The sequence below is a fragment of the Psittacula echo genome (assembly GCF_963264785.1).
Source record: "Psittacula echo genome assembly, chromosome: 20".
Classification (NCBI taxonomy): domain Eukaryota; kingdom Metazoa; phylum Chordata; class Aves; order Psittaciformes; family Psittacidae; genus Psittacula; species Psittacula echo.
Genome location: NC_137756.1, coordinates 597,921 through 624,410, shown reverse-complemented (window position 1 = coordinate 624,410; position 26,490 = coordinate 597,921). Strand labels below are relative to the sequence as shown.

Here is a 26,490-nt window from a genome sequence, read left to right as displayed (position 1 = left end):
AGAAGGGCAGGAAGATGTACCGGTGTTTCAAGTCAGTCTTAAAAAAGTCCCCAAAATCCAGCCAAATAAGTCCCTCAGTCAACAGTGTTATCTCTAAAGCAACTGTATTTATTTCTATGAAGACAATTTTTTTCTGGGCTTTGTAAAAATTTAGTATGCATTTCTGTAAATTATTAACTTGCTAGCCATGAGTCCAGTTCAGTAGCACGGATAAAAATCAATGATCCCAACAAATACACATATAAATCTTTGCAAATATCTGTCATTGTTTTTACACATTTACAACTTTAGCACTCTTTATGTTTTTGATGGGTTAATTCTGATCTCATACTCATTTTACAATAGTGGTTATATGCACTTTGATGGAGTTAAATCTAGCTTGCATAACCTAAAATAAATCTTATTAAAACAAACCCAGTGCCTATTTCCTCTTTATAGCAACAGATCTATCTTTTAATCTACAATTGAAACAATCATGCTTGACAAGTGATTATTCTTTGACAAGCCTTATGCTTTCTTTAGCACAAAAACAGATTTCAAAAAAGGAATACTGGGGTAAAGTAAATTTGAATTTTATCTGCTTCTTAATCATGTACCCACACAGTCTGCTCTGTCCTGTTTCCATCTCCGACAAGTATATACAATTGAACTACAATTCAAGAGCCTTTATCAAAGTAATGTTATGTTTATTAACATGAATGAGGAATACATAAGAAAAACAAGCAGTTTAATAGTAGTGTAATCAAAATAATCAGTACAGTAAATATATTTAAAAGGTGTACACTAAAGGCTTTCATTCACAGGTGAATAGTAGTTTACATTTCCATAAAAATTACATTCAGGTCACAGTTCTATAAAAATCAAAGCTGTATCCATTCAGGGATGATTTCCCCTCCCAGAGGCTTTACTGACTCTTTCTTTCTTTTCTTCTTGATTTTTATTAATCTTCTTTCACCTTTTTTTTTAATGAATCCTAAAGTTCAAATGAAGAGAGATTAGATGCTGTATGACTAACTCATCCAAAATTATCAGAAATGAGGCAAGTCTTGTGTTGAAGAAATATTATTAAAAAAAGAGAACATGTCTTACCTAAAGTCTTCATATGCCTGACCAATGCCAAGTTGTCTTATTTATGTTCTTGTGCACTGTATTTTACTGTACATCTTTCTCTCTCTAGCTCTGATTTCCATTTTCACTTTTCTAAGATTTTCAACTATCATGTTTTATCAGGCCAATACTTGCTGTCAAAATTTGCAAGAATATTTCAGCATGTATAACATTTACCTCTTATGATAGTCTGTGGCAGTATCACTCCCCATACCTTTCTTGCAGATCCTCAAACATGACTTTCTGGAGGTGAAATTATTTTCATTCCCACCACAACCACTGTAGCTAAATGTGTGACATCTTCCAGTTGAGAAGTTGTAGAAAAATCTTAACTCTTTGGCTCTACAAAGTCCTCTGTCCATAGGGGTCATACACAAAGAAGGGATAGGGGGTGGTTCTAGAAACACCAAAAGAAAACAAGGTTAGAGACAACACCGCAGTTTACCAGTTTTCTGATATGTTGATATGTATATGAGATTTTAAGCCAACAGAACTTTGAAATTTAGATAAAATTTACTGGCCAGTTTTATTCTGTCCTCCTGAAAATCCAGGATACGTTACCTAAGCACTTTTCTTTTTTACGATTACACCACAGCAAATGTTATTCTTTCTTTGAATTCCAAAAGCCAGCAAAAACTTACCTGAAAGCAAGGTTTGTCACTACCTATTTAGTGATAAATTGCCATTTATGTGATAGGAGATACTATTCAAATTCAATTAGAGAAGTTTTAAGTGAAGTATTTGTAGAAAGTGAAATAAACTTGGACAGCTTTAAAGATATAGTAAATATTTATGATAATTAATGAGTTCATTACTGCTAGACATTCTGAAATCAGGTAGAAGGTAAAACTACCCAGCATTTCCAGTGTAAGAATCAAACCCTTAATATTATATTTGTCATGAATACAGAAAGCTTGACCTAAGTAAACAGAAGTTGATCTATTGGAAAACACTGAGCAATTATCAAGAAATAGCTTGTAACTTGTAGAATAACAAAGGATTGAACCTGAAGAGTGAATGCACAAAGTGATTTGAGATGCTCGTGATTTAGTGCTGCAGTTAGATTTTTATCATTCCAAGGAGCAGGCTGATGGTTTCTTTCTTCAGTGTCACTGCAAGTGAGAGTCTGAGAACTGCAACACTGGAAGGTGAGCCTGAGGTATCCAAAGTATCCGAGGTATCTGAAGTGCGGGGGCACTGGAGCAAGCTCAAGAAGCAAACCCGTGCCAGAATCCCCAAACCTGAAGAACCTTCATCATCTATTGCCCTGGAGTGACTCGTATACAAAGTCAGAACTGATACAGTTGCTGCACAGGATGCAGGAAACTGAGGGGAGCCACTATATCATCAGTTATGAGGTACCTCAAGGAGCACCATTGCCCTTCAAGAAGTAGCAGAATTGAGATAGCTGAGATCTGAGTGCATAAATGGGAATATGCAGCTAGTCAGATGGCCTTCTTGAAGTTGCAAAGCTAGGTAGAAGTGGTTCAGAACTAAAAAAAAGTAAACACTTTAGGGAATAATTTGGGTTACAGCAGAACTGAAGACACTCTGTTGTCACAAAACTGGGAAGCAGGTAAGTTGCTGAAAGCAAAAGTCATCAATTAAACTGGCCAATTCAAGAGGCTGACAAGAAAATATCCAAAAAACTACATGATACGTTTTACATGTTTTCGTCGTTTAAGCTGAACCCAGGACACATTACATACATACATTACACCTGCTGAAAAACGTTCATCTGTCAAACATAATAGCTGAACTGACATGGTGAAAAAGAACAAAAAAATTGCTGGGAAAGAAATAGCATGGTGATATATAAGACAGTAAAATGAATTTAATAATAATAAGCTGTGTTAGCATCATCATACTATACAAAAAGAATCCTGAAATGCAAAAATTGAGTCATAAACTGTTTTTTCAAGATAGATTAAATTAGTTTCAAGTTATAAAATGAGCACTATTTCTTGTTATAAACTATGACATTATTATCAGAGACAGGTTCACCCTGGATCCAGAGTTAAGAGCCCACAGTGTGATACAATTGGTATTAAATCTAGTGTTTTATTTATAAAGAACATGGCAACTAAATTAAGTAATGCAGTGCTTTTGGTACAGCTCTGAGAACTCTTGTACCTAGAATTCATTTTATCTCTCTAGCTGGACAGTTTTCAAAGTACATGTTCAGAAACATTAACAAATAAATGCTTACCTAGTTTAACCTGATAATTTCTGAACCTAAAAAGAACAAAGCAGAAAGGCTTGCCAACAAGGAAAGAGCCAAACAGCATAGGTTTGTTAATTATATAATGGAATTTAAGTACATCATAATGTAAATTACTTATCTGGTATGTAGAAGTTTCCAAAAACTCCACAGTCCCTTCATGAAGGATTTCTCACAACTGTAAGTTTTAGGGCAGCCATGGAGCCAACAATGCGGTTAGTAGTAAAGATTACCTATGTACATATAATGCAACAGGCAGAGCAGCATCCAAATGCTATGCAGAATCCTTCGTGTACTCTTTCTAAAACTTATGTTGTTCTTTGTTTAGATCACTGCTAGATAAATGTCCCAGATAGCAAATGCTATTCCTGTCCATCTTCAAAATATCTGCATATTCTTTATGACTACAGAAGCAACCAGCCCATGAAGAAAACCTCTTAATTTTGACATACAGCAGCCATGTTTCTCAACTATACATATAGTTGAAATATACATTAAAATAAAAATGAAATTACTTATCATAATTTCCTGTCTGCCAAGGATCATAAAAAATATTGATTTTAATATACTGATCACTAAAAGACTTGTTATCTTTAAGTTACTGTAAACAAAAACCACATACTGTGTCATGCCCAGCTTTTAATGCTGTGTTTATACGTATGTTGTTACAGTGAGTTTTAGTAAGACCTCATTTTAGTGAGTGTTGTTGAACTGTTGTATCTCTTGCTTTTTCTATGAAGGAAAACAGAAAATGAAAGCAGCAAAATCCCACAACCCACAAAGCTACACAGAGAGGAAGGGTGCACACTGAAAAGAGTAAAAAAAAAATAAAAAATCAGCAATACATGTCCCACTATCAGAATTGTTTTCCCCAATCTAGTCATTACAGATCTATGAATTACATATATCAGTTTTATTAAGAGGCTACGTGAGATAGAAATGCTGTTTATAAGTCTACTTTTTTCTCAATTTAGATTATGTTTTATCAAACTTTTTTCACAGTGCAAGTAGCACTGCACATTACATAACTCATTGCATGTTAACACCAAGTTACAAACCTGAAAATTAACAGATGTCATTAAATGCTTTCTAACTTTTCAATTGTCCTGGGTTCAGCAGTAGCAGTCATTTTTTCTCCTTTTTAGTACCTTGTGCAGTGCTGTGTTTTTGACTTTCAGCCTGGGAACAGCGCTGATAACACCGATGTTTTTAGTTGCTGCTCAGTAATGTTTACTCTGACCAAGGAATTTGTGAGTCTCATGCTCTGCCAGGGAGGAGAGGAAGCCAGGAGGAAGCAGACAGAGAACACCTGACCCAAACTAGCCAAAGAGGTATTCCATACCTAAGCACGTCATGCCCTGTATATAAACTGAGGGCAGTTACCCGGAAGGGTTAGATCACTGCTGTGTCAGCCTGGGTATCGGTCGGCGGGTGGTGAGCAGTTGTATTCTCTTCCCTTGTTACTTCCCTTATTATTATTATTATTGGTGGTAGCAGCAGTGATTTGTGTTATACCTTAGTTACTGGACTGCTCTTATCTCAACCCGTGGGAGTTACATTCTTTTGATTGTCCTCCCCATCCCTCCAGGAGCAGGGTGGGGAGGAAGGGGGGGGAGCAAGCGAGTGGCTACGTGGCACTGAGTTACCAGCTGGGCTTAGACCACGACATTAATACACGCAACTACATGGCCCATCCCCTGGCCTTTGATACGATTTCTACAGAAACCAACTGGTTATTTACATTTACACAAGAAGCCTTAAGACTCTGGCTTCACTCCTGTGTTCATACTATTCTGTTTTTCCAAAATAACTGACTGAAACTGGGTTTAAATACCCAATAGCAAGCTCATAAACTCGGATTTGCTATATGTATTATTTGCCAAATATATTCATTATAAATCAGGTCATGAACAAGCTTGGGAAAAAAGAATTTACAATTCATACAGGTGAAGGACAAATGAAAGCTTCCAAGCTGAGCTAGTCAAACATTTCCAGGTGTAAAGTTTACTTCTGGAAAATGCCAATACAATGAAATACAAAGTGTTCCTCAGAAACATGCCACTTCCATCAAAAACTTTTGAAGGAAATTAGGTCTTGGAACCCATCTTAAGTGGAGGTCGGGAACTGGAACTCCCCAGCTAGGTCTGCAGGGGTTTTTCAAATGAGTTTCAGGTTTTACAACAGCAAAATACAGTGTAGATCTTTCTGTTACCTTATCCTTATGTTACTTTTTTATTTTTCTTATTTGAATTTGCAGATGTTTTGGACTGATTTTGTTTTGGTGAGAGAATAAGACCAAAATTGCAATATGTAATATTTCATTTCTGGAAAAAAAAAATAGGTAAACCAGTTATATGAAATAATAAAAGTAGACAAAAAGCAGGCTATTGTTTTTACCTGTAAGACTTCTGTACCTTACCCTTCACTGCTACCTAAACAATCTCTAAACATGTATGCTTTAATTCTTATGGTACAGCATTTTCATGAATCCCAGGCACACTCCTCTGTGGTGTGAAGAGATGACCTGATCATACTTTCGAGTTTCTGAAACATACCTATTCAGATATAGACTCGCATTTATCAAAATAATTCCAACTCTGCCTTGCAACATTAATCATTATCTCTCAGGATTATCTGTGGTGGTGTGACAAACAATTATTAACTCATTACAGCACAAAATAAGTTTGAAATGATCTGAATGAGGAACAATGCTCACTGTATTCTGTTTTGCTAGACACGGATGTGTGACTTTCAAGAAGCTTCAGATTTATTGACAGATTTTTGATATATGTAGACTTCAGTATCTCATTTCTGGTTGCAGCAGAGAGAAAATAAAAGAATCTTCAGGTAGACAAACTATTACAAAAACAATGAGTCATCTGCACTTGACAGTGCTCTATAGGTATAAATTACAGCAGATCCATTATAGCAAACAGAACCATGTCAGTTTATAAAAGCGAAAGATACATCCCTGAACTGTCTATGCATGCCATTCTGTATTTGCTGAGTTGACTTTTGATCCTGCACCCCACTTAGATCTCACAAATCAAATGTAGAGTATAATGCTTGTAATTTCCTAACATAGAACACTTTGTACAATCTAAAAATGAAACCTTTTATTCTTGGCTTCACTTTCTCTTAACTTTCCCAGAATAAAAGTTATTTTAGATCTTGCAGCAAAGACCAGAACAACTTTATTCTCTGCAGAAAGTTCATTGCTGAGAGACAGCATTGTAAGTTTCATGTTTATATGCAGGAAAAAAAAAGTTTTGTTTAGCCAATAGAAGAGTTTAATTTTCTGAGGATCAAGAACATCTAAGTTTAATAATCTGATGTCAGAGTTATACATACCATCAATAATATCTATTTTTTTTCTGAAATCAAGATGAAATAACATTTCAATTGTGAGGTCAGGTATTCTGTAAAACACAACTTCTTGCAGAATTTTTTTAATGGTGGTCATGTATATGTGTCATGTATATGTGTCATGTAGATACATAGCCAGGCCAATATGCATGCAAAATTGATGTTATAGCAGCAGACAAGTGACTTTGCCTGTATTTGAGAAGATGGACATCAGCAACTCCCTCCCAGACAGTCCATCCTGGCCTCCTGTGTGCACCGACAGATTCTTGTCTCACTGAGGGGAGAGTCACAGTGCATTTTTCTGTGAGGTGGCTCTACCTTAAACTTCAATTTACACCTTTGCCTCTATTAATACCAGGAATGGAGGCTATGTGCTCCATGTCTATATGGAGAAACCACCTGTCAGTTTTGGCCCTATACTTTCCTCCCTCTGTAGTGGGATTGCACAGAAGCACAAGATTTTAGCTCATCCCAGCAGCCTGAAACCTACAGTCTGATAAACAGAATAGCAGGAGTTGGCTGCACATGGCAAGCTAGTGCAAGACGAAGGTTATACAGTAGGGGAGAACCTGTGGGGCCTTCAGACTTTCCACTGAAATGCATTGGTCCTTCCAAGGTCATATACCTTACCTGACCCATCCAGCTACACTGACTCCACTCACCACTGTTCGCAGATCCTTTCTTCCACTAACTTTCAAATCTTCTCTTTCTCTTACCCTCATCTCTCCCTCAGAAAATCTGCTGCACCAGAAAATTCATTGTTGCTGAAGCAATCAAGAACCTTCAATTTCCTCTGAGAAAACAGTGAATCATGCCCTGTTGCTTGTGTAGATTAGTTTTGAGGATTCATATTATGAGTCAAAACCTTCAGGGAATATGTATGCTCTTATGTCCCTGGACTTATCACCAGGCCTTAAATAAGTAAAATATTTTCCAGTAAAGTAAGTTGCCAAAAGCTTTACTAGTTTATATTTAGTCATTTTAATAACAGTGTGTATTGATGCTTTGTACATGGTAAGTGAACAATCCAACTATCACAGAAACTTACCTTAACCCAACAGTTACCATGGATCACAGTCAAAATGAAAAAATAGAATACAACACACATTCAAGCTTTATTAGACACACCATTCTAAGCAAAAAGCACAAGAATGTTATCTTACATGCCCATTATCTTACAGATCATATAAACCACAAAAACCTCAATGAGTCTGTAAGTCATCACTTAATCCCCAAAAGTACAAATAAATGTAAATGCAAAAAAGTAACAGAAATACTTGGTAAGAACGCTCAGGCTTTTTCCAACTGTTTGTTGTTTCCTCTTGCATAACTGTGGATCAAAAATGACATGCCTCAAATTCAATCACCTTTTACAGTATGAGCAAATACCAGCAATCTATAGTGGACAGCATCCAGATGCAGAAACTGTTAAAACCTAACACTCTACAGTAAAGGTCCCATATGCATTATAATACATAATGCAAAAATACCTTGAAGCAGACATAAAATTTATTCATATTCACTTAGATTATGTTAGTGAAAATGAAAACATATTATGATAAATATACAGTGCCATATCCCAAAATCCAAATATGGTCCCTTTTTTTTAATGAGTTAAAGAAGCTTTAAATCAGCTGCCAGTTAGATCCTCAGAAAAACATTAATTTTGACTAAAAGAACTCTACATCACTGCTTTTGCTCTTTTTGAATCTATCAGATCTTCAGGAAACACACACTTTCAGATGAGCACAAGATTTGGTCAGTCTTCCACTTTCTGATATTTATGTAAGATCTCTACGTAGCAATGTATCTTTGGTTTTCTCTGCTTATGAAAACATTTGACATGGATCAAAGCCCATTCTTTAGTCTCAGGTATGTTGGAAAATGGGTGGAAATGGAAAAGCAACCCAGAGTGCACATAAAAGACAAACAGCTAACAACCGCAAAAATGATTTCTTACCAAAGAAAATGGGAAACTGCTTGCGCTTCTCTGCTGAGGAACTACTGTTCAGAGTGCTTGACTTCTCATTTGGTGCAGTTGGCAACAAATTTACTAAAAGGAAAAAAAAAGAGGTGTGTGTGAAACTTTAAGTGATGGTTATCTAGACACACCAAAGCTCTGAAAATAACTTTCGACTGGTACCCATTTGCCTTGCTCCATGCCAGTATTAATACCACTAAAAGGCACCAAGCATTTCTTTAAGTCCCAAAAGTGTAGGAAAATCATGTGCTGAGGTATTTTTGGGATGGATTCCTTTTTCTTCTTTAATTTTACCAATGAAAGATTTAAATCAAACATGATTGGTAAGGTTGTTTTTATATAACTAGCAGACACTCTAACCTTTGCAATTGAAGCCTTTTTCAAAATATGTATTACTGACAAGAAAAATGGTTATGAAGTTATTTTTAATGTTTCTGTCTTCACTGTGCTTACAGATTTCAAATAACATATATATCTTCAAATAAATGGGAAGGAGCATCTGCAATAAAGAAGGATAACTATAAACAGCAAAAGCAAATTCTTACCAAAAATTCCAGGGAACTGGTTGGATTCTTCTACTGGGGAACTGCTGTTCACAGCATTAGGGTGCTCGTCAGTTGGAACAATTGGCAATATATTTGCTAAAAGAAAAAAAAAGAAAATAATAAGGAAAAAACCCAAACCCAAATTGGTACCAATGACTCAATATCACTAAGGTAAAAACTTTGTTGTATTTAAACTACGGCAATGGCCCCTAATCCTTTCTTTCTTCTTGAGTATTTGTACAAATTTATGTGGAGGCGTCATGTCAGAATGCAATTCATAGGAACTAGAAGGACAAGAAAGTGGATGAAGACCTATGATTTGCCTGAATGGCTGTTCTGTAGCCTAAGTTGCACATCCAAATAATTTAGAAGTGAGGGACAAGTTTCTCATGATACTTTGGTGGGAAGCTAGCAGCGGACAATAATGAATCCCTATACTGGCACCTCTTTTCACTACAAGACTTAGTCTGGAAAGAGTATATGGGTTAAAAAAATAAATTAGCATTTTATGATATTATAAAGCCAAGCAGCTGGCAAATTTTACATTAAATAAAAAAGCAGGAGTCCTGTAATATTAATTACAGTTAATACTACCTACAAGTTGGTTTAGTTTATATTTTTATTTAAAATGTATCTATAATTAATGTTAATTCCAAATATAAATTATGGCCACTTCAGGGTACCCTATTGCTGCCTTTTTTAACATGCAAGATACAGTATTGTATAATATTGTATAAGATGAAATATCGTTTATACAAGAACAAAACTAATGAGGACAGCAACTTACAGTTGCCTTGGCAGGTAGTCTGGCATTCTTCCAAGTTCTTAAAGTTGTTCTGGTTTCCTAGGCACCCACCATACTTGAATACTTCACATAACTTTGTCTCTTTGTTATAGAAGTACCTGGAAAAATAGCCTCGGCAAATTCCAGGGTCTTTCTCATGAAAGCAGAAGTTGGGCTTTTCTACAAACAATGGTAAATGATGAACAGGGTGGGGGAAGAAAAAAATCCACATGCATTCCAAGACAACAGTAGAACTGGAGGAAGTTTACAAAATAAACCTGTAACTCTGGACTAAAGAACAAATGTAAGATAACTCCTGCTTTATTCTACTGCTTTTGTTCTATATATAACACTACACTATTATGCTGGAGCATTAGAGGGATATTTTTATTGCTTTTTATTCTCTTTTCAAGTAGGTGGTAAATTATATCTTGCAAATTAAGGACTAATGATTCCTTTAAGTGTCCTCTTAAGCTCTAAGATAAAAATCAGTTTTTACTTTGAAATGAAATGAGATGTAAATATCAGCTGAATCATTTGGATCTACGCACACATTCTTGTCATTTATGTAGTCATTTTAGTCAATGCTTGTGTGAATTATACAGAAAGCACTGTTAACACAGAAGGAAAAATTTCTAAAGAAAGAGCAAAAAAAAAAATTTAACATTTTGCCTGGTACAGTCTATTGCTATTAGAGGATACATGAAACTGGGAGACAGAGCAGCTATTCTTATAATCATTTTTCAGTCCCAGTTCCTAGTTTGCAATCACACTAACTACAACGTCAACCAATGACTTCTGTTAGAGGAGAAAACCACATAGCCATACAATAATCTCCAAATGTCAATTTCTCAACATACTCAATTTTTTATCAAAATCTTTATCAAAATTGTATTCTTAAAAGAAATTAATGAAAACAGTAATTACATATTAACAGAAGTATCCTCTAATTCTCACTAACAGACACTTTGATATATGAGTCTTGATTGAGCTGACTTGCAGAGAGGAGTGAACTTTAGCCATCATATAGGACAATTGTATCAGACATGACATGTAAAGGCCTTACCTGTGAAACTTGAAAGAATATTGAGGAAAAAGCAGTGTGCAGAGGGCTGTCATTTTAATAAAAATTACTACAGCATAATTACATTGAAGTTTGCAAATTTTTGAAGTAGATTATGGAGTGGCAAGGAAGTTAATCCTATCACATCTGGTTTATCAAGTATCTATTAAAAAACCTGCTAGAATAAGATTATTAAATTCAGCTGATGAACATCATATGTTTATATAAAACATTATAATAGCTCATAACGTTTTTCCAAGAAATAATTGTCAATATCTTGTATTTCAATTGTTATAAATCTTCATGAACAGTCAATGTAAATTTCAGAGATTTCATGTAAAATTAAACCATTAAAACATTGTTGTATAAAGTAATGAAATCAACTATTTTAAGCACTCCTGAATAGCTTAATTTTGATTTTTCACTAGAATTTCATTCTCTGCCAGTGAGTATATGTATTCTACAGTTCAGGTATTTCATGTTTCTTACTATTCAAATGCAGCACCTATTGTGCTGCATAAGATGTGCTTATGCACATAAGATGTGCTTTCAGCTGAGAATGGAAATAAGATAACTATGCCGACAGGTAGCAGGCAAAAATCTACCAGAGTGATATCTATTCCATATACCATCCATTAGGAGCTCACAGACAATAGGAGCTACAGAAACCATTCATCAAACATTGCATAAAATTGTGAAATAACAGAAAAATATGATTAAATAGATAATAATAAGAGTATGTAGACTACAGGATTATGACGGAATCTTAAAAGCAGCTGTTCTTCATTTAGAAAATCCTAATATTAAAATGGTTCTTGCAGAAAAAAGGAAATTAAGTCCAAATAAGTTGAGCTCACAGCTAACTTTTATAGCCACTTTTGGAGAAAGAGGTCAGGAAGGCCATTAATTCTAACTACACAAACTAGTATTATCCCTTTAAATGCCACGTCTTTCTCCAGAGACTCAATGTTCAAGACAGCATTACTCTAAACAACAGTAAACATAATGATGTTGATGATAGCCACGAGCTGAATTTAACAGGATATTTTCTGTTTTGTCTTTAAAAACAGGGAACTAGGGTCAGACCTTAAAGAAAGTAGTGCCAAATGTCTGCAGCATCTGTAGAAAAACAACTGTACTAACTTCCATAGCATGGAATTACTTTTTTTTTTTTTTAACACATTCAGAATGAGAAAGACAGTAGAAAACAGGAAAAGAAAATAATCATATGTCGTGGTTTAAGCCTAGCTGGTAACTCTGAACCATGCAGCTGCTGGCTTACTCCTTTCCCCTTTTCTCCCCTTCCCGCTCCCGGTATGAAAGTATTACAAACACCATTCTGCAAAGATAACGCAGTTAATCTATTTCAAAACATATATGCAAATATTAGTATTTCTGTGAGGAGTTAAATGCACAGCAATTCAAGGAGGGATGAAGAAATGTAAGCAGAGAAAGATGAGCTGCCTTGTGAAGAAATGTATTCAAGTCTGTATTTGTGAAACTCTGGATACCAGCATTGGGCCCAATCCAGATACATCTCTAAAGTGGGAAGGGTGGAATGAGTCTTCACAAGCTCTATTAAGTGTCAAACTTGAGGTAGCCTATGGTCCTAACAAGGATATTGAACAGACCAACAGTGTTTCAGAAAACTGATTGGCTATTTAGGAACTCTGGGTATCTGGCATTTAAATTTCTTTAAACAGTCTGCCCCTTCAGGAATGAGAAACTTGCTCCATGACTTAATGTGTAATTAGGGGATCTGTCCTAACCTCTGTTAGCTCCTACCCAGGCAATGCTTGAAAAGTTCTCTTTCACAGTGATTTTTTCCTATTTTTCTAACAATGGAGGAAGCATTTAGATTAGTCTCAAAACACACAATAAGAGTTCCACATCGCAGCCAGTTATGCAATGCTTGAATCTTTGCAGAGCCTTTCCGTCTTTACTGAAAAAAAAAGTGTCATGATGTGTATATTTTAGGGGGAAGAGATCGCAGCTGCCATCTTCAGTGACCACAACTGTCCTCAAAGTCTTCAATGAAAACAAATGGAGACTAGGAGTAAGAACTCACTTTAGTCTGACATGGCAGTTTTTGTTTGCTTTTGATAGCTTACATAATGAATTTATCAAAAGAAGCTAAATCTCTTGTTGTATAAGAGCCTTATATTACAACGTAAACATAATTACCTTTCTTAATTTTTGTCAACATCCTCTTCTGATGTAATTCTGCAATATAAATGAAAAAAAGGAAAAGAAAAAAACTATTAAAGTATTTAGCAAAATCAATCCTGATAATTCTCACCTATGTTACCAGGGTGCTTAACAGTAATGATGAGCACTGAGGAGGAAGAATATAGAATCTCTTCCCCTTCTTTTTTCTCCTTATTAGAGAAGTAACACAAAAGCTTGTTCTGGAGGACTGAAGTATCTTTTCCTTTGTATAGAACACCTGCTATACTGGAAACTTGAGGATATGGAAAGTACTGGAATCAGATTATGGCTATATTGAATTGTACAGGGAAATTCCTCTTCATGTTACTGGAACCAGAATCATGAATTATGCAATCTTACTCCTCTCAAAGTGGAGTATTTTAGCAGACTAACTTAACCGAAGTGCTGTAACTGCTGACACTGCAAATTGGAGTTGATGTAGTTAGCAATAAGGACCTTTTTGCATGCTAATTCCTTTTGCTATACTATATAGTGTCTGGATAAAGTTTTCATAATGCTGTTTGTCATATGAAAGCCCATTTGGCTAAGTATCTCTGTCTATCTTGTTTGCACTGTTCTTTCAGTGGATGATCAGCAGTAATGAAGTTGCTACTGCCATTTTTAATGGAGGAGCCTGGGTTTTATTGTACTTGCTCAGGAAGCCAGATATCTGAATTCAACCCCATATTTCTTTACAGTGATTGAAAACAAACCTTCCTGCACTTCTAGGAGACTTCCATTGCTTCATAGTGCACTCAAGCTCTTCTTAATGGCATTATAAAATGCTAGTTTCTAGAAAACTCGCCCTTGCCCATTGACCTCTTGCATAAGAGCAAAGGGATAGGGTGGTACAGCTAGTGCCTTGCTTAAAGTTGTCTGCTGGAAAGCAAATGCAATCAAACTAATGAAGCAATACATTTGCTTGACTCAGGCCATCTTACGTAGCTACCATGGGCCCCTTAAAAAGATACTAACTCCCTACAGCGTATGCCAAGAGTAGCAAGCAGTTTAGTAGCAGAAACACATTACAAGCACTTTTTACTGCTGAAGGTTCTTCATGCTTCAGTGGATGCACATCTTTCACAGACCTGCTCATAAAGCATCAGTGTAACCCACAGTCTAGCCTTTGAAACATGAAATTAAGGGGAATGCAAAGGGAAGTGTAATTTTAATCTGAATTTCAATGACATGCATTGGTCTCTCATGCCATGTTTCCTGGAAGGCCTTTAAATTATACACCTGAAGAACATCCCTACAGCCTCTCTGTGGCTTTGTGTGTAAAATACAGTTGCTCTGCCCAACTGATGAAGGTGAGGGATACAGGAGAGCTGTGTCCCATCTCAGCCTGGAGGTACCTCATACTGAAAACAACTACTGCTGGAAAGTAGAGCTGCTCCTGTTCCTTGTTAAGGAAGCACTAAGAGAAGATACTCGAGCCATCTGTAGCCTATCTTTTCTGCAATTCATAATTTTGATAAAGTTCCTCCCCTCTCTCCACTATTTATAACAATCTCTTCAGAGTCCAAAATTGATATGGGTTTTAGCAGTTAATTCCCAACTCATAAGTGTTTCTAACCTTCCTTTATATAGCGATATACCTCCTGTGGCTCCTGTTATAAGAGATGATGCAGTTGACTAATAAGCTTTTAACATTAGCTGTACTGCCCTTGTGTGGCATAATCCTACCACAATTTTTTGATTTTTCTTCTGGAAACATGCCTGTGTAATATTTTCAAAGCAAATCTTATCAGGTAGAAATTCTGTTATGATCCATTTTCCTGCCACCTTTGGGACAACTCAGCTGGCATCCTTAAAAAAATATTATCTAAAAACATGTGATGTACTTTAGAGTGGCATATAATTTGTTTGAATGTATTTCCAGTGCTTTCTATTAGTAGGAGGCAGTGCCTTCAGCATTTAAACCTACCACCTAAACCATGGACACTCACCACAGGCCATTTCATTAATTTCACTCACCTGTTCCCTTCAGGCCAAAATCAGCAATCACTCTTTGGCATATGATCGCTACTCTACTGGCATAGAACAGGAAGAATTTATTGTGGGTTTATACAAGCCTAGAATATTTTAATCTTAGTACCATGGCAACAGTGCCTTTTGCTTCTGGTTTGAGTCAAAAAGCCAAATCCACAGCTAAGTTAAGGTCTTTTCTCATAAATAAAGTGTATTTCTGAGTAAATCTGCTGTGTAAATAATAGACATTAGATTTGCTGTGATGTCCAGAAACTTTTATCAGTAGGTTTTTTTCCCACATTAGACACTTAAGTAGCCTAAGAGATATACTCACTGCCTTGAAAGTTAAGACCTTTAGTGCTAGTGATATTTGTTTCTACTCATATCCAGTAAAAAATAGAGCACATAGGCAAACTCCTCTTAAAAGTAATTTTTTCTTCCCTGAAGTAGTGAATATTGGGCACATGAAACAAAAATGCAGCTGACTTCTAGGAGACCTGAGTCAGAACTAGGCATCATAAATCTGAACTCTGTCTTAAGAGATCCTTGGAGCAGCCAAACTGTAGTTTCGCTCTCTGAACTCTCTTGTTCTGACTTCAGTCAGCTTCAGGAATTACTTAATTCTGGCAAGTCTTTAAAAAGCTGTTCTGATTTAAGAAGCCTAGCAATTCACTCATGTTGGCTCATTTATTCATGTATTTGTGCTTAGTATTGAAAAATGAGAAACTTTGACTATTCACATTGTTTCTTCTCTATTTGTATATATATCACACAACTTCCCTTTAGCTTATTTTTAGCAGTCTTGGCCTTCACATTCTTTGCAGTGATAACTGCCTAAGTGTCTTAGATTTTTCTTTATTTTTAAGCATTTTCCTACCTACTTTCCTACACTAGAAACATTAAGTAAGATGAATACACTACAAAGCTGCAGAGACAGAGCCAGATTTAACAAAAAATATACTGAATTATATGGTTTTTTACTGAACCATGTTGGCAAAAGTGGGTTAACTTACTGATTTACTTTGTTCTATGGCTGATGGTTGACAGCATACTCTGTGTGTCACCACATTTTCTCTGCTGTTCTTCATTCAGAGAGTACAGAAATAATAAGCCTTTATTGCTCCAGTTCCTTCTAACAGAGTCAATACTTGCAGAGTCTTGGATCTATGCACTATTATGCATACACAAAATACTGTACTTGGGCTGGGTACCAAGATGTAGACACTAAAACAGTTCACATTTTAAGTGACTGTTTTATACTATGGAGTTGTGTCAGTTATATGCCAATTCAGGATTTGGTCCAGAAGATCTGTTCCAGATACTGTCCCAACATATATGTCAGAATCAAAATAACATTATTAGTCAAAATAGAAACATTAGATTGAAGAAATACTTTTATAGATCTTCACTCATGGGACATGATCAGGACTTCTGGATACTTTACATTCCAAATTCTGTTATCTATCAACCCTGCCTTTTTCAGTTTAGCCCTCTATCTTGGAATTTAAGCTGGAATTTAGGACAAACACTCCAAATTACCAGGAAGTAGCATGTTTTGGTAAGATGCTGGCAGCTGCAGTCCTGCAAACAACCCTGCTCCAGGAGTGGCAAAAATGCTGTAAAGTAACCAACAGCCACCCTGGTGACAGAAAAATATGTGCTATCTTCACATCCAAGATCCCAGGTCCTTCTGATCCTGAATGCTAATCAAGAAAAACAATTTTCCATTTTTTATCTTGAAAGCCTGTATTCACTAAACTTTATGGAGCCATAACTAGAAACAGATTAATCACAATTTTCTAAACAAAACACTGTAGAAGTGAAGAAAATGCCTTTTAAGGAGGGTTGTTCTCAGAATGATTTTGTGAACGTGGTTTTTTTTTTAATTTATATTTATGTATTAACTGTGGAGTTCAGCAGCAAATTTTATTTCTGTGCTGAAAATTTAATATGGAAAGAAATTTTAAAGCTGGCTATCCATAGAGAAAAAAAACCCACACCAGTTAAATCCATGATACATATTATGACTTATGGAAGCCATATGACAGAGGAAGAATTTTAACTCTAGAAATGCCATTTTTCAGGAAAACAGACAATTACTACGCAAAATATTAATGACAAAAATTGAATCTTTTTTTAACTCCTTAAAATTAATCTGTCTTGAATGCTCATGAAAATATTATTCAATTCTGATAGAGATACATATTCTGGATAACCATACAGAGTAAGCAATGCTATTTAATATTCAAAAATCTGCCCAGGTTGAATTAAGTAGAGGAGGGACGTCAGTTTCTTTAGCCATAAATCTTTACAGGGTGATGATTAACTAATACTAAATGTAAGTCTTTAACACACAGTTTTTGTGGGTAGCAACCCTCAGTCCAAATTGGAAACAACATGAACTCCTGCCTTTTAAGCTTCAAGCACTATATCCCTACCTTCTCTAATAACAAGCACTAAAAATGACATATTCTGGTTGAAGGAAATGACCCAAATATAGAGTTTTGGCCTTGAGATAAGAAATCTGAAATCTCTTACTGATTATAAGCTTTGCGTGTGGTTGCATTTAGGGCGAGAGATTTATATTCAAGGAAGATCCTTTATGTCTTTTTTTTTTTAACTTGAAATGCTATGGTATGTTAATTAGTAACTAAGGAATTATGATTTCCCTAGCACTTTTCATCAGTGGGATGTAACTTCAAGGTATACCTTATTTTAGTATCGTTAGCACTATGTTTACACATGACTATATGTGACTTCTGTAAACAGGGTGAGACTGTGACAGATTCTTACCATATCTTTCTTGGAGCACACCTGGTCTCTGAGGCTCGTTAGTGGATCTTGCCAAAAGCCATTAAAAGGTGAGTTTCAGATTAATCCCTAGAGTAAAATGCATTGAAAAACTGCCATTCACATCAGGTTGCCAGCAATTTGATGTTTTTCACTTGGACAAGTTGTTAGTGAAATTTCGTAGTGTTTTCCTATCTTGATGCAGTTCTATAAGCATTGAATTGTTTGAAAGCAAAATAACTTATGAAAAAAATAACTGGAACCTGCTTCATTTTAGAATTTAAGATTCATATTTGTGGGTTTTGTTTTTGGTTTCTTTAATGGATTGTCTGTAGTGCCAGGTACAGTAACAGAAATGCATGGTGGTGCCAGCAGATCAGAAAATAGGTGTGAATGGTATAATGGAATAATGCCTTGACTTAGCGAGTAAATAAAATCCAGTCTCCTCATTGGAAAGATCAAAGGGATCAAGGCCAGGATTACGTCTTAGGAAGGATTTTCCTCTGTTAGCTGTTCTTTCACTATTTTCTAATCAGTGAAACTTTGTGCTCATATAAACCACTTGAGTTTAAATTTTGCTATTATTTATAAATACAGTCTCACTGAGGTCTTGTTCCATGCATCCACCCTATTCTGTCTCACTTCGTACAGGTGAGAAAGCACCCCTGCTTTACTCTGTAAACACTATTGGAAATTGACGTAACTAGAGATGTCTAATAAATGTATATTGTCACTTATTCTTTCCCTTGCTGTGGCTGGATTGGATACAGAGAGAGAAAAGTCTGAGTCAGAGAACTGAATTATAGACTTGAGATATTCGCAAAGCCTATGCTGGACAATGACGTGTTGCTGTTGCATTGGTTTGTATTCATACCTCTGAGGAAACATCAGCTACCTGTATCTGTAGCTGAAAAATAGTACAAGGAAACAAAACCTGTGAAAACTTACTAGTAATTTTTCCTTTCATTTTAGACACCTGTAACCATCTGAAAAATTTGTGAAAGTATAAATAGGTATTAAGACTGTATAATATATTATCAAGGCTATATATTTCATGCAGACAGAAGAGATGCCTTGTGAGATGTCTTGTGGTCAATGGCTCGATGTCCGGCTGGAGACCATAAATGAGTGGTGTCCCTAAGGGATGGATGTTGGGACCGGTCTTGTTCAACATCTTTGTTGGTGACATGGACAGTGGGATTGAGCGTGCCCTCAGCAAGCCCTTGGTGCTGAAGACACCAAGCTGTGTGGTTCGGTTGATACACTGGAGGGAAGGAATGCCATGCAGAGGGACCTTGACATGCTTGTGAGGTGGGCTGATGCCAACCTTATGAAGTTTAACCATGCCGAGTGCAAGGTCCTACACCTGGGTCGGAGCAATCCCAGGCACGGCTACAGGTTGGGCAGAGAAGAGATTCAGAGCAGCCCTGCAGAGAAGGACTTGGGGGTGTTGGTCGATGAGAAAATGAACATGAGCCGGCTGCAGTGTGCGCTCGCAGCCCAGAAAGCAACCGTATCCTGGGCTGCCTCAAGAGGAGCGTGACCAGCAGGCCAAAGGAGGTGATCCTGCCCCTCTGCTCTGCTCTCGTGAGACCTCACTTGGAGCATTGTGTGCAGTTCTGGTGTCCTCAACATAAAAAGGACATGGAACTGTTGGAACAAGTCCAGAGGAGGGCCACAAGGATGATCAGGGGACTGGAGCACCTCCTGTATGAAGACAGGCTGAGAAAGTTGGGGCTCTCAGTTCTCTCAGCCTGGAGAAGAGAAGGCTGCAAGGAGACTTCAAAGGAGCCTTCCAGTATCTGAAGGGTGCCTATAAGGATGCTGGGGAGGGACTCTTCATTAGTGACTGTAGTGATAGGAAAAGGAGTAATGGGTTCAAACTTAAACAGGGGAAGTTTAGATTGGATATAAGGCAGAAATTCTTCACTGAGAGGGTGGTGAGGCACTGGAATGGGTTGCCCAGGGAAGCTGTGAATGCTCCATCCCTGGCAGTGTTCAAGGCGAGGCTGGACAGAGCCTTGGGTGACATGGTTTAGTGTGGGGTGTCCCTGCCCATGGCAGGGGGGTTGGAAGTAGATGACCTTAAGGTCCTTTCCAACCCTAACTATTCTATGATTCTGTGAGTCTGTGATTAAATCTACTGTTTGAGTAAATGCCAGACACCCTGAGCTTTACTCCCTGCTCTGACTGAAATACAGCCTGTGGGCTTCACTAATTTTTCTGTTGCCTTACCACCCTTCTTTTTCAATCAGTAAAAGAGAAGATAATATATTGTTTATTTACAGCACCTGGCTTATTGGTATCATGTTAAAGTCTGCAGATTCTGAGTATTAGAAGCATGATGACCAACATTATTAAAATACTACTTAGGGTAATCATAGAACAGTTAAAGAACCCTAAAGGCCATCTAGTTACAATCCCCTGCCACAGGCAGGGACACCTTTGACTAGACCGGGTTGCTCCAAACCCTGTCCAACCTGGCCTTGAACACTGCCAGGGATGGGGCAGCCACAACTTCTCTGGTCAACCTGTGCCTCTCCACCCCTATAGGGAAGAATTTCTTCCTGATATCTAATCTAAATCTCCCTACTGTCAGTTTAAAGTCATTCCCCCTTGTCCTATCCGTACGTGGCCTTGTAATGTGCACATTAGTCCCAATCATTATTTTCACACTGGGAGACAGATACTTACTTTGATGTCTAGAAACAATCTAGTGACACAATTCATAGTAATTTTTATTCAGGAAATACAAATGTGTTGTGAAACAGTCAATGTAACAGATTTAAGACCTGATCTAAATACTACATAGATGTGAATTCTGGAAGGGGCAGAGGTGGGTAGCAGAGACATGTACATTTAATACAGACAAAACATGATGCTATAAATCATCTTGTCTTATATATATATATACATATATATAGTCTGTTTGGATCAGAAACACCAAAAAGGAACTTCTGAAAACAATTTTCTAATTTGAAATTTCTGGAAGCATTTTTTGTAACATACATAAACTTGCTGTGCTTGCAAGTGACCTCTGCTAATCCTAGAAGGTATAAATTTATATCCTGGATACAAACTCAGTGCCTACAGCACCAGCAGTTTTTCAGTTTTCTGGAAAGGCCCAGGGCTAGCACAAGTTGTAAAAAACAGGGCAAACAAATTAACACCTACCAAGATCTGCACAGCACTAATGTGTTATCAGGGCACATGTCTAATAGGCAGGAGAGAGTAACAATTTTAATTTGATTGTGTTGGCCATCCACAGAATAACCTGTAAACTGCACTGCAGAATTGCCCAGCCTCACTGTCTTGATCTCAGTAACACCTAATGATGTACTCTGCTGCTTGGCAAGGCATATGTGACTGAAAAGTACCTTCTCGTGAGAATGAATCATAGAATAATAGAATGGTTTGGGTTGGAAAGGACCTTAAGATCATCTAGTTCCAACCCCCTGCCATGGGCAGGGACACCTCACCCTGGACAGTGTCATCCAAGGCTCCATCCAACCTGGCCATGAATACTGCCAGGGATGGAGCATTTATCACTTCTTCGGGCAACCCGTTCCAGTGCCTCACCACCCTCACAGTAAAAAACTTCTTCCTTCTATCTAAGCTGAACTTCCCTTGTTTAAACCCGTTACCCCTTGTCTTGTCACTACAGTCCCTGATGAAGAGATCACAGTGTAAACACATTAATTAATTAATTTAAAATAACTGGAAGCAATTTAAAGCTAACTAAGAAGGAAAGGGGCATAAAGGAAGGGGGGTGGTATCTTTCAGGGCTGTGAGGGGGAAACCAAACACCAGCCTTAGCTATGGCAGGCACAGCCCTTCAGGTGGCAACACAGTGTCACAGTTTAAGCACAGCCGGCAACTCACAATTTCCAAGCCGCTCACTCATGCCCCTCTTCTTCCCCTTCCTGTTCGCGGAGGGATGGGGAGGAGAATCGAAAGAATGTGAATCCCACGGGTTGAGATAAGAACAGTCCAGTAACTAAGGTATAACACAAATCACTACTGCTACCACCAATAACAATAATGATAAGGGAAATAACAAGTGAACAGAACATAAAACTAACAGGGGAAAAGGAAAAAAATAAACACAAGTGACGCACAGTACAATTGCTCACCACCTGCCAACCGATACCCAGCCCGACCCAAGCAGTGATCTGGCCTTCTGGGTAACTTCCCCCAGTTTATATACTGGCCATGAAGTGCTGTGGTATGGAATAGCCCTTTGGCTACTTTGGGTCAGGTGTTCTCTCTCTGCTTCCTCCTGGCTTCCCGTGCCCCTCCTCACTGGCAGAGCATGAGACTGAAAAGTCCTTGATCAGAGTAGGCATTACTTAGCAACAACTAAAACGTCGGTGTGTTATCAGCATTGTCCTCAGACTAAAGTTGAAAACAGCCCTGCACCAGCTACTAAGAAGGAGAAAAACAACTGTTACAGCTAAACCCAGGACACACTGAAGAAACCTTTCCTCTTACCTCAAAGTCTAAATAAATCATAGAATCATAGACTTATAGAATAGTTAGGGTTGGAAAAGACCTTAAGATCATCTTGTTCCAACCCCCCTGCCACGGGCAGGGACACCCCACACTAAACCATATCACCCAAGGCCTCATCCAACCTGGCCTTGAACACCGCCAAGGATGGAGCATTCACAACCTCCCTGGGCAACCCATTCCAGTGCCTCACCACCCTAACAGTGAAGAATGAACATCTAATGCATGAATTCACTTGGGAAATGAAAAAAAAAAAAAAAAAAAAAAAAAAAAAAAGAAAAAACCCCAACAAACCAACAGCAAACCCTACATGTTCGGTATACTATATGAGAGTTATCATACACCCTTGAGATCTTTATTCTGGTATTTCCTATTTCTATTGCTCCCCCTTAGTACTTCCCTCACTATCGGGTCCTCTTTAGACAGCCAGACACGTTCTACCTAATTCCCATGAAAGCAAGATCCATATTAGGTATCCAGAGGAAACTCTCAATAAAGTTCCTTTGGACTCTAAAAACATGAACTTGTCAAAGTTCTAGATCCACTGCCATTAACATTCAATTCTAAGAATCCTATGACTTTCATGCATTCCTGTGAGGAACAGGAGTTGGTGACTTTCACGAGGCTAAAAGCCTTAGTTACAAGGATCATTTTTAACACAAAAGACAACATTCACGAATCACTTGCTTCATATTCTGCTGGGTATCATATTTCAGATCTCATTTTCTTCTTTCAACAAAACAGATTTTTTTATGACAAACAGCCATAACTGACACTTTTTAATGAGAATTATTTACTACTGTAGTTCTAATTATGTTGAGTCATAGCAGATGCCCAAGATTTTGGACTGCTTCTATCAGTTCCTCAAGTGAAGGAGAAACCTGGGATTAAAGTTGGCTTAGGTACTCTGAAAGTAATAAGGACATCTGTGCTGCCCACCAGCTTAGCCCAGACTTAGAATAAATTGTAATTTAAGAACTCATTCAAAACAAGGGCTCTAGCTAGAAAATAAGCTTTCTTTCATTGGTCTCTCTATTCCACAGGTCCACTAAAAGAAGTCATACTTATCTTTTCCGAATCCTGAATGTTTGCTTGCACAGCGTGAAGTAATTCAGATAACTAAAACCAAGTATAGTACTTGGAAACAAAATTAAAGGCATCACATTACTGTATCAATAGGAACTGAAGAGGGCCTCTGCTTCCAAAATTCAGATGGTTTGTGGATGAGAAATAACATGCAAATAAAGAACTAATATAAGAGAATGTGTACTGGCCTGTTAACACACACTTCTTCTGACATTCTTCCAGTGTTAGAAAGTTGTTTTCATTGCCATGGCATCCACCATATTCAAATATTTCACACTCATGGCTTTGAATATTGAAGTAATAGCGCATATGGATTGCTTTGCATGGACCTTCATCTGCTTTCATGGCACAGACTGAATGTCCTGGTTTCAGTGGTGGCAAAGCAGCACCTGTAATACAGAAGAGAGGTAGAACAGCTGTTATGAAGTTAGTTTGCTTCACTGCACAGCATGACTTCAAAATAAGGGTGCTTGCTCTTCTGCTAGAAAGGCACTGCGTAACATCTGGCCGTAAAGCTCTGACCACTCTAAACAAAAATGTAGAAAGAAAATCATCATCTGCACAGGGACACAAAATTCCATTTGATCAAACTGAGTGTGTGATTTCAAGTTTCAACCGAAACAGCTTGTATTACAAACTTTAACTTCTCATCCTAAACATCTCCCTCCCATCCACCTCCCATATGAAGACAGGCTGAGAAATTTGGGGCTGTTCAGCCTGAAGAAGAGAAGGCTGCAAGGAGACCTCATAGCAGCCTTCCAGTATCTGAAGGGGGCCTACAAGGATGATGGGGAGGTACTCTTCATCAGGGACTGTAGTAATAGGAAAAGGGGTAATGGGTTCAAACTTGAACAGGGTAAGTTCAGGTTAGATATAAGGAAGAAATTCTTTACTGTGTGAGTGGTGAGGCATTGGAATGGGTTGCCCAAGAAAGCTGTGAACGCTCCATCCCTGGCAGTGTTCAAGGCCAGGTTGGATGGAGTCTTGGGTGACATGGTTTAGTGCGAGGTGTCCCCGCCCATGGCAGGAGGGTTGGAAATGGATGATCTTAAGGTGCTTTCCAACCCTAACTGTTCTATGATTCTAAGATCTAAACAGCTATGGAGCTAGTGAACCATTCTGAACAAGAAATACATTGAGAAAATCCTAGTAGCTCCTAAAGACACAACAGCTACAAAAAAAAAAAAAAAAGGCAGAAAGAGGGTTCCTTGTGCTCTCTTCAATGCACTTCTAATGGTGAATGTACCTTATACAGACATCTCATAGCAGTGTGGGATGAACTAGGCAAGACAGCCCTGAAGAGGGCACCATTCCCCCATTAGATTACGCTTTATTGGCACATAAACCCATTCGATACAATTGAAATGTCATCATCCTGTCTTTTTTTCTTCGGTCTCACTGTTCTTGCATTAGAGCTTTCAGGAGTTAAGAAGTACACAGCTAGAAAATTAAGGTGAAAGGAAACCGTGTGTTTTCAAATTGTGCTATTTCTATGCCTTTCAATGTTTTCAAAGGGAATGTTTCGTAACAAAATGTCATATATATCATGAAAAACACTACTGAAGTTTTATACTGTTGATGTCTAATAAGGAAATTCTGACTGACGATCCAGTTTGTGATACAGTTCCCTTATTAATATATGGTTTAATATCTTTTCCTGCTTTGCTTTTCCTAGGAACTATTTTACCCTAGAGGACTTTGAAAGCTTTATAAAGCTTGTGTGCTTGCAACAGCAGCAAAAAAACCCAGACCTAAAATTTTCATTAATTTTCCTACAGCTAGTCAGAACATTAATGTCTCTTCACATGTACATGCAAATGTATCCATCAGTGCTCTTTGCAGCAGTCCAGGAAACAGGAGGGAAAAAAAAAAAAACCAAACAAAAACCCAAACCACGGAGGACAAGAATTTACATGATCATCGCACAGCTTTGTGCTACTAACTAGATAAAGTTTCCAGTTTTAATTTAAAGAATCCACAAAAATCAGGCTTTAAGCCGTGGTAAAAAGGAAATTGGTATAACTACTACCTACCTCCACGGTGGATATCTGGTTTTAACATATAAAGTTTACCTTATTTTATAACCTTTAAGTGAAATGCACAGCTGAGATAAATCCTCATAAATACTGAGGTCAGTAGAAGTTTACTAATTTTATTCCATTTGAGTCACTTGTAACTATTAAACCTATAAGAAAGAAACAATTTTCAGCACTGAAATCTTTTAATTCATAGCATTTAAATCCTTAAAAAAATAATAACCTTTATTACACAATTGCCACCCACACAAAAATTGTAGCACACAATTAGATCTTCCAAGAATGGACAATTCGGTGTTAAAATACAGATTATGGTTACTATTTTCAAAACTCTTATTAGATATTCAGTCCCTAAAATAGTTTGTGACTGTTTCCTCACTAGTGAAATTTATTTCCAGAATTTGAAGTCAGGAATTTGAAAATATTATTGAAGACTGTCTAATAGGAAATGCAGATGAGTTAAAAGAAACATTTTTAAGAGTCATTAGATTCAGTAAACTTCCTATGGAACTCTGCTTGCATTTCTGAATTTCATTTCTTGCCAGCTTCCTTATCTGAATCTTCCTGAGTCCACAAAGAATTAGGATTTAGAAGTCACAAGAGATTTCAAATTGGTCCTCAAAGGTTTAAAGTTCTCCACCAGGTCTGGAAATCCTTTGGAAGAGACTTAATAAAAAGGCTCAACACTGAGAAGTTCAGAGGATACTGCACTGCAAAACGAAACTTTGGAATTCCCCCATTCAGTAGTAAGGGAAAAAAACGGCTTCATAACATCACAGTTTCTCGAATAACTCCTGAAATGGTAAAAATCACATTCATGGCT

The 26,490-nt window shown here is 37.4% G+C and overlaps 1 protein-coding gene across 2 annotated transcripts in view; it reads right to left on the bottom strand.

Annotated features, from left to right (window-relative positions):
- Positions 1-671: 671 nt before the first annotated feature.
- Positions 672-26,490, bottom strand: part of TFPI (tissue factor pathway inhibitor) — a 47,540-nt gene continuing 21,721 nt past the window's right edge. For both annotated transcript variants that reach the window (XM_080632038.1, XM_080632037.1), the window contains 7 exons: positions 23,820-24,020; positions 13,252-13,290; positions 10,008-10,184; positions 9,221-9,316; positions 8,655-8,747; positions 1,322-1,504; positions 672-973 (listed from right to left, as the gene is read on the bottom strand). In XM_080632038.1, the coding sequence (XP_080488164.1) occupies positions 861-973; positions 1,322-1,504; positions 8,655-8,747; positions 9,221-9,316; positions 10,008-10,184; positions 13,252-13,290; positions 23,820-24,020 (902 nt within the window). In that variant the 3' untranslated portion in view covers positions 672-860. The remainder of the gene's footprint in view (positions 974-1,321; positions 1,505-8,654; positions 8,748-9,220; positions 9,317-10,007; positions 10,185-13,251; positions 13,291-23,819; positions 24,021-26,490) is intronic.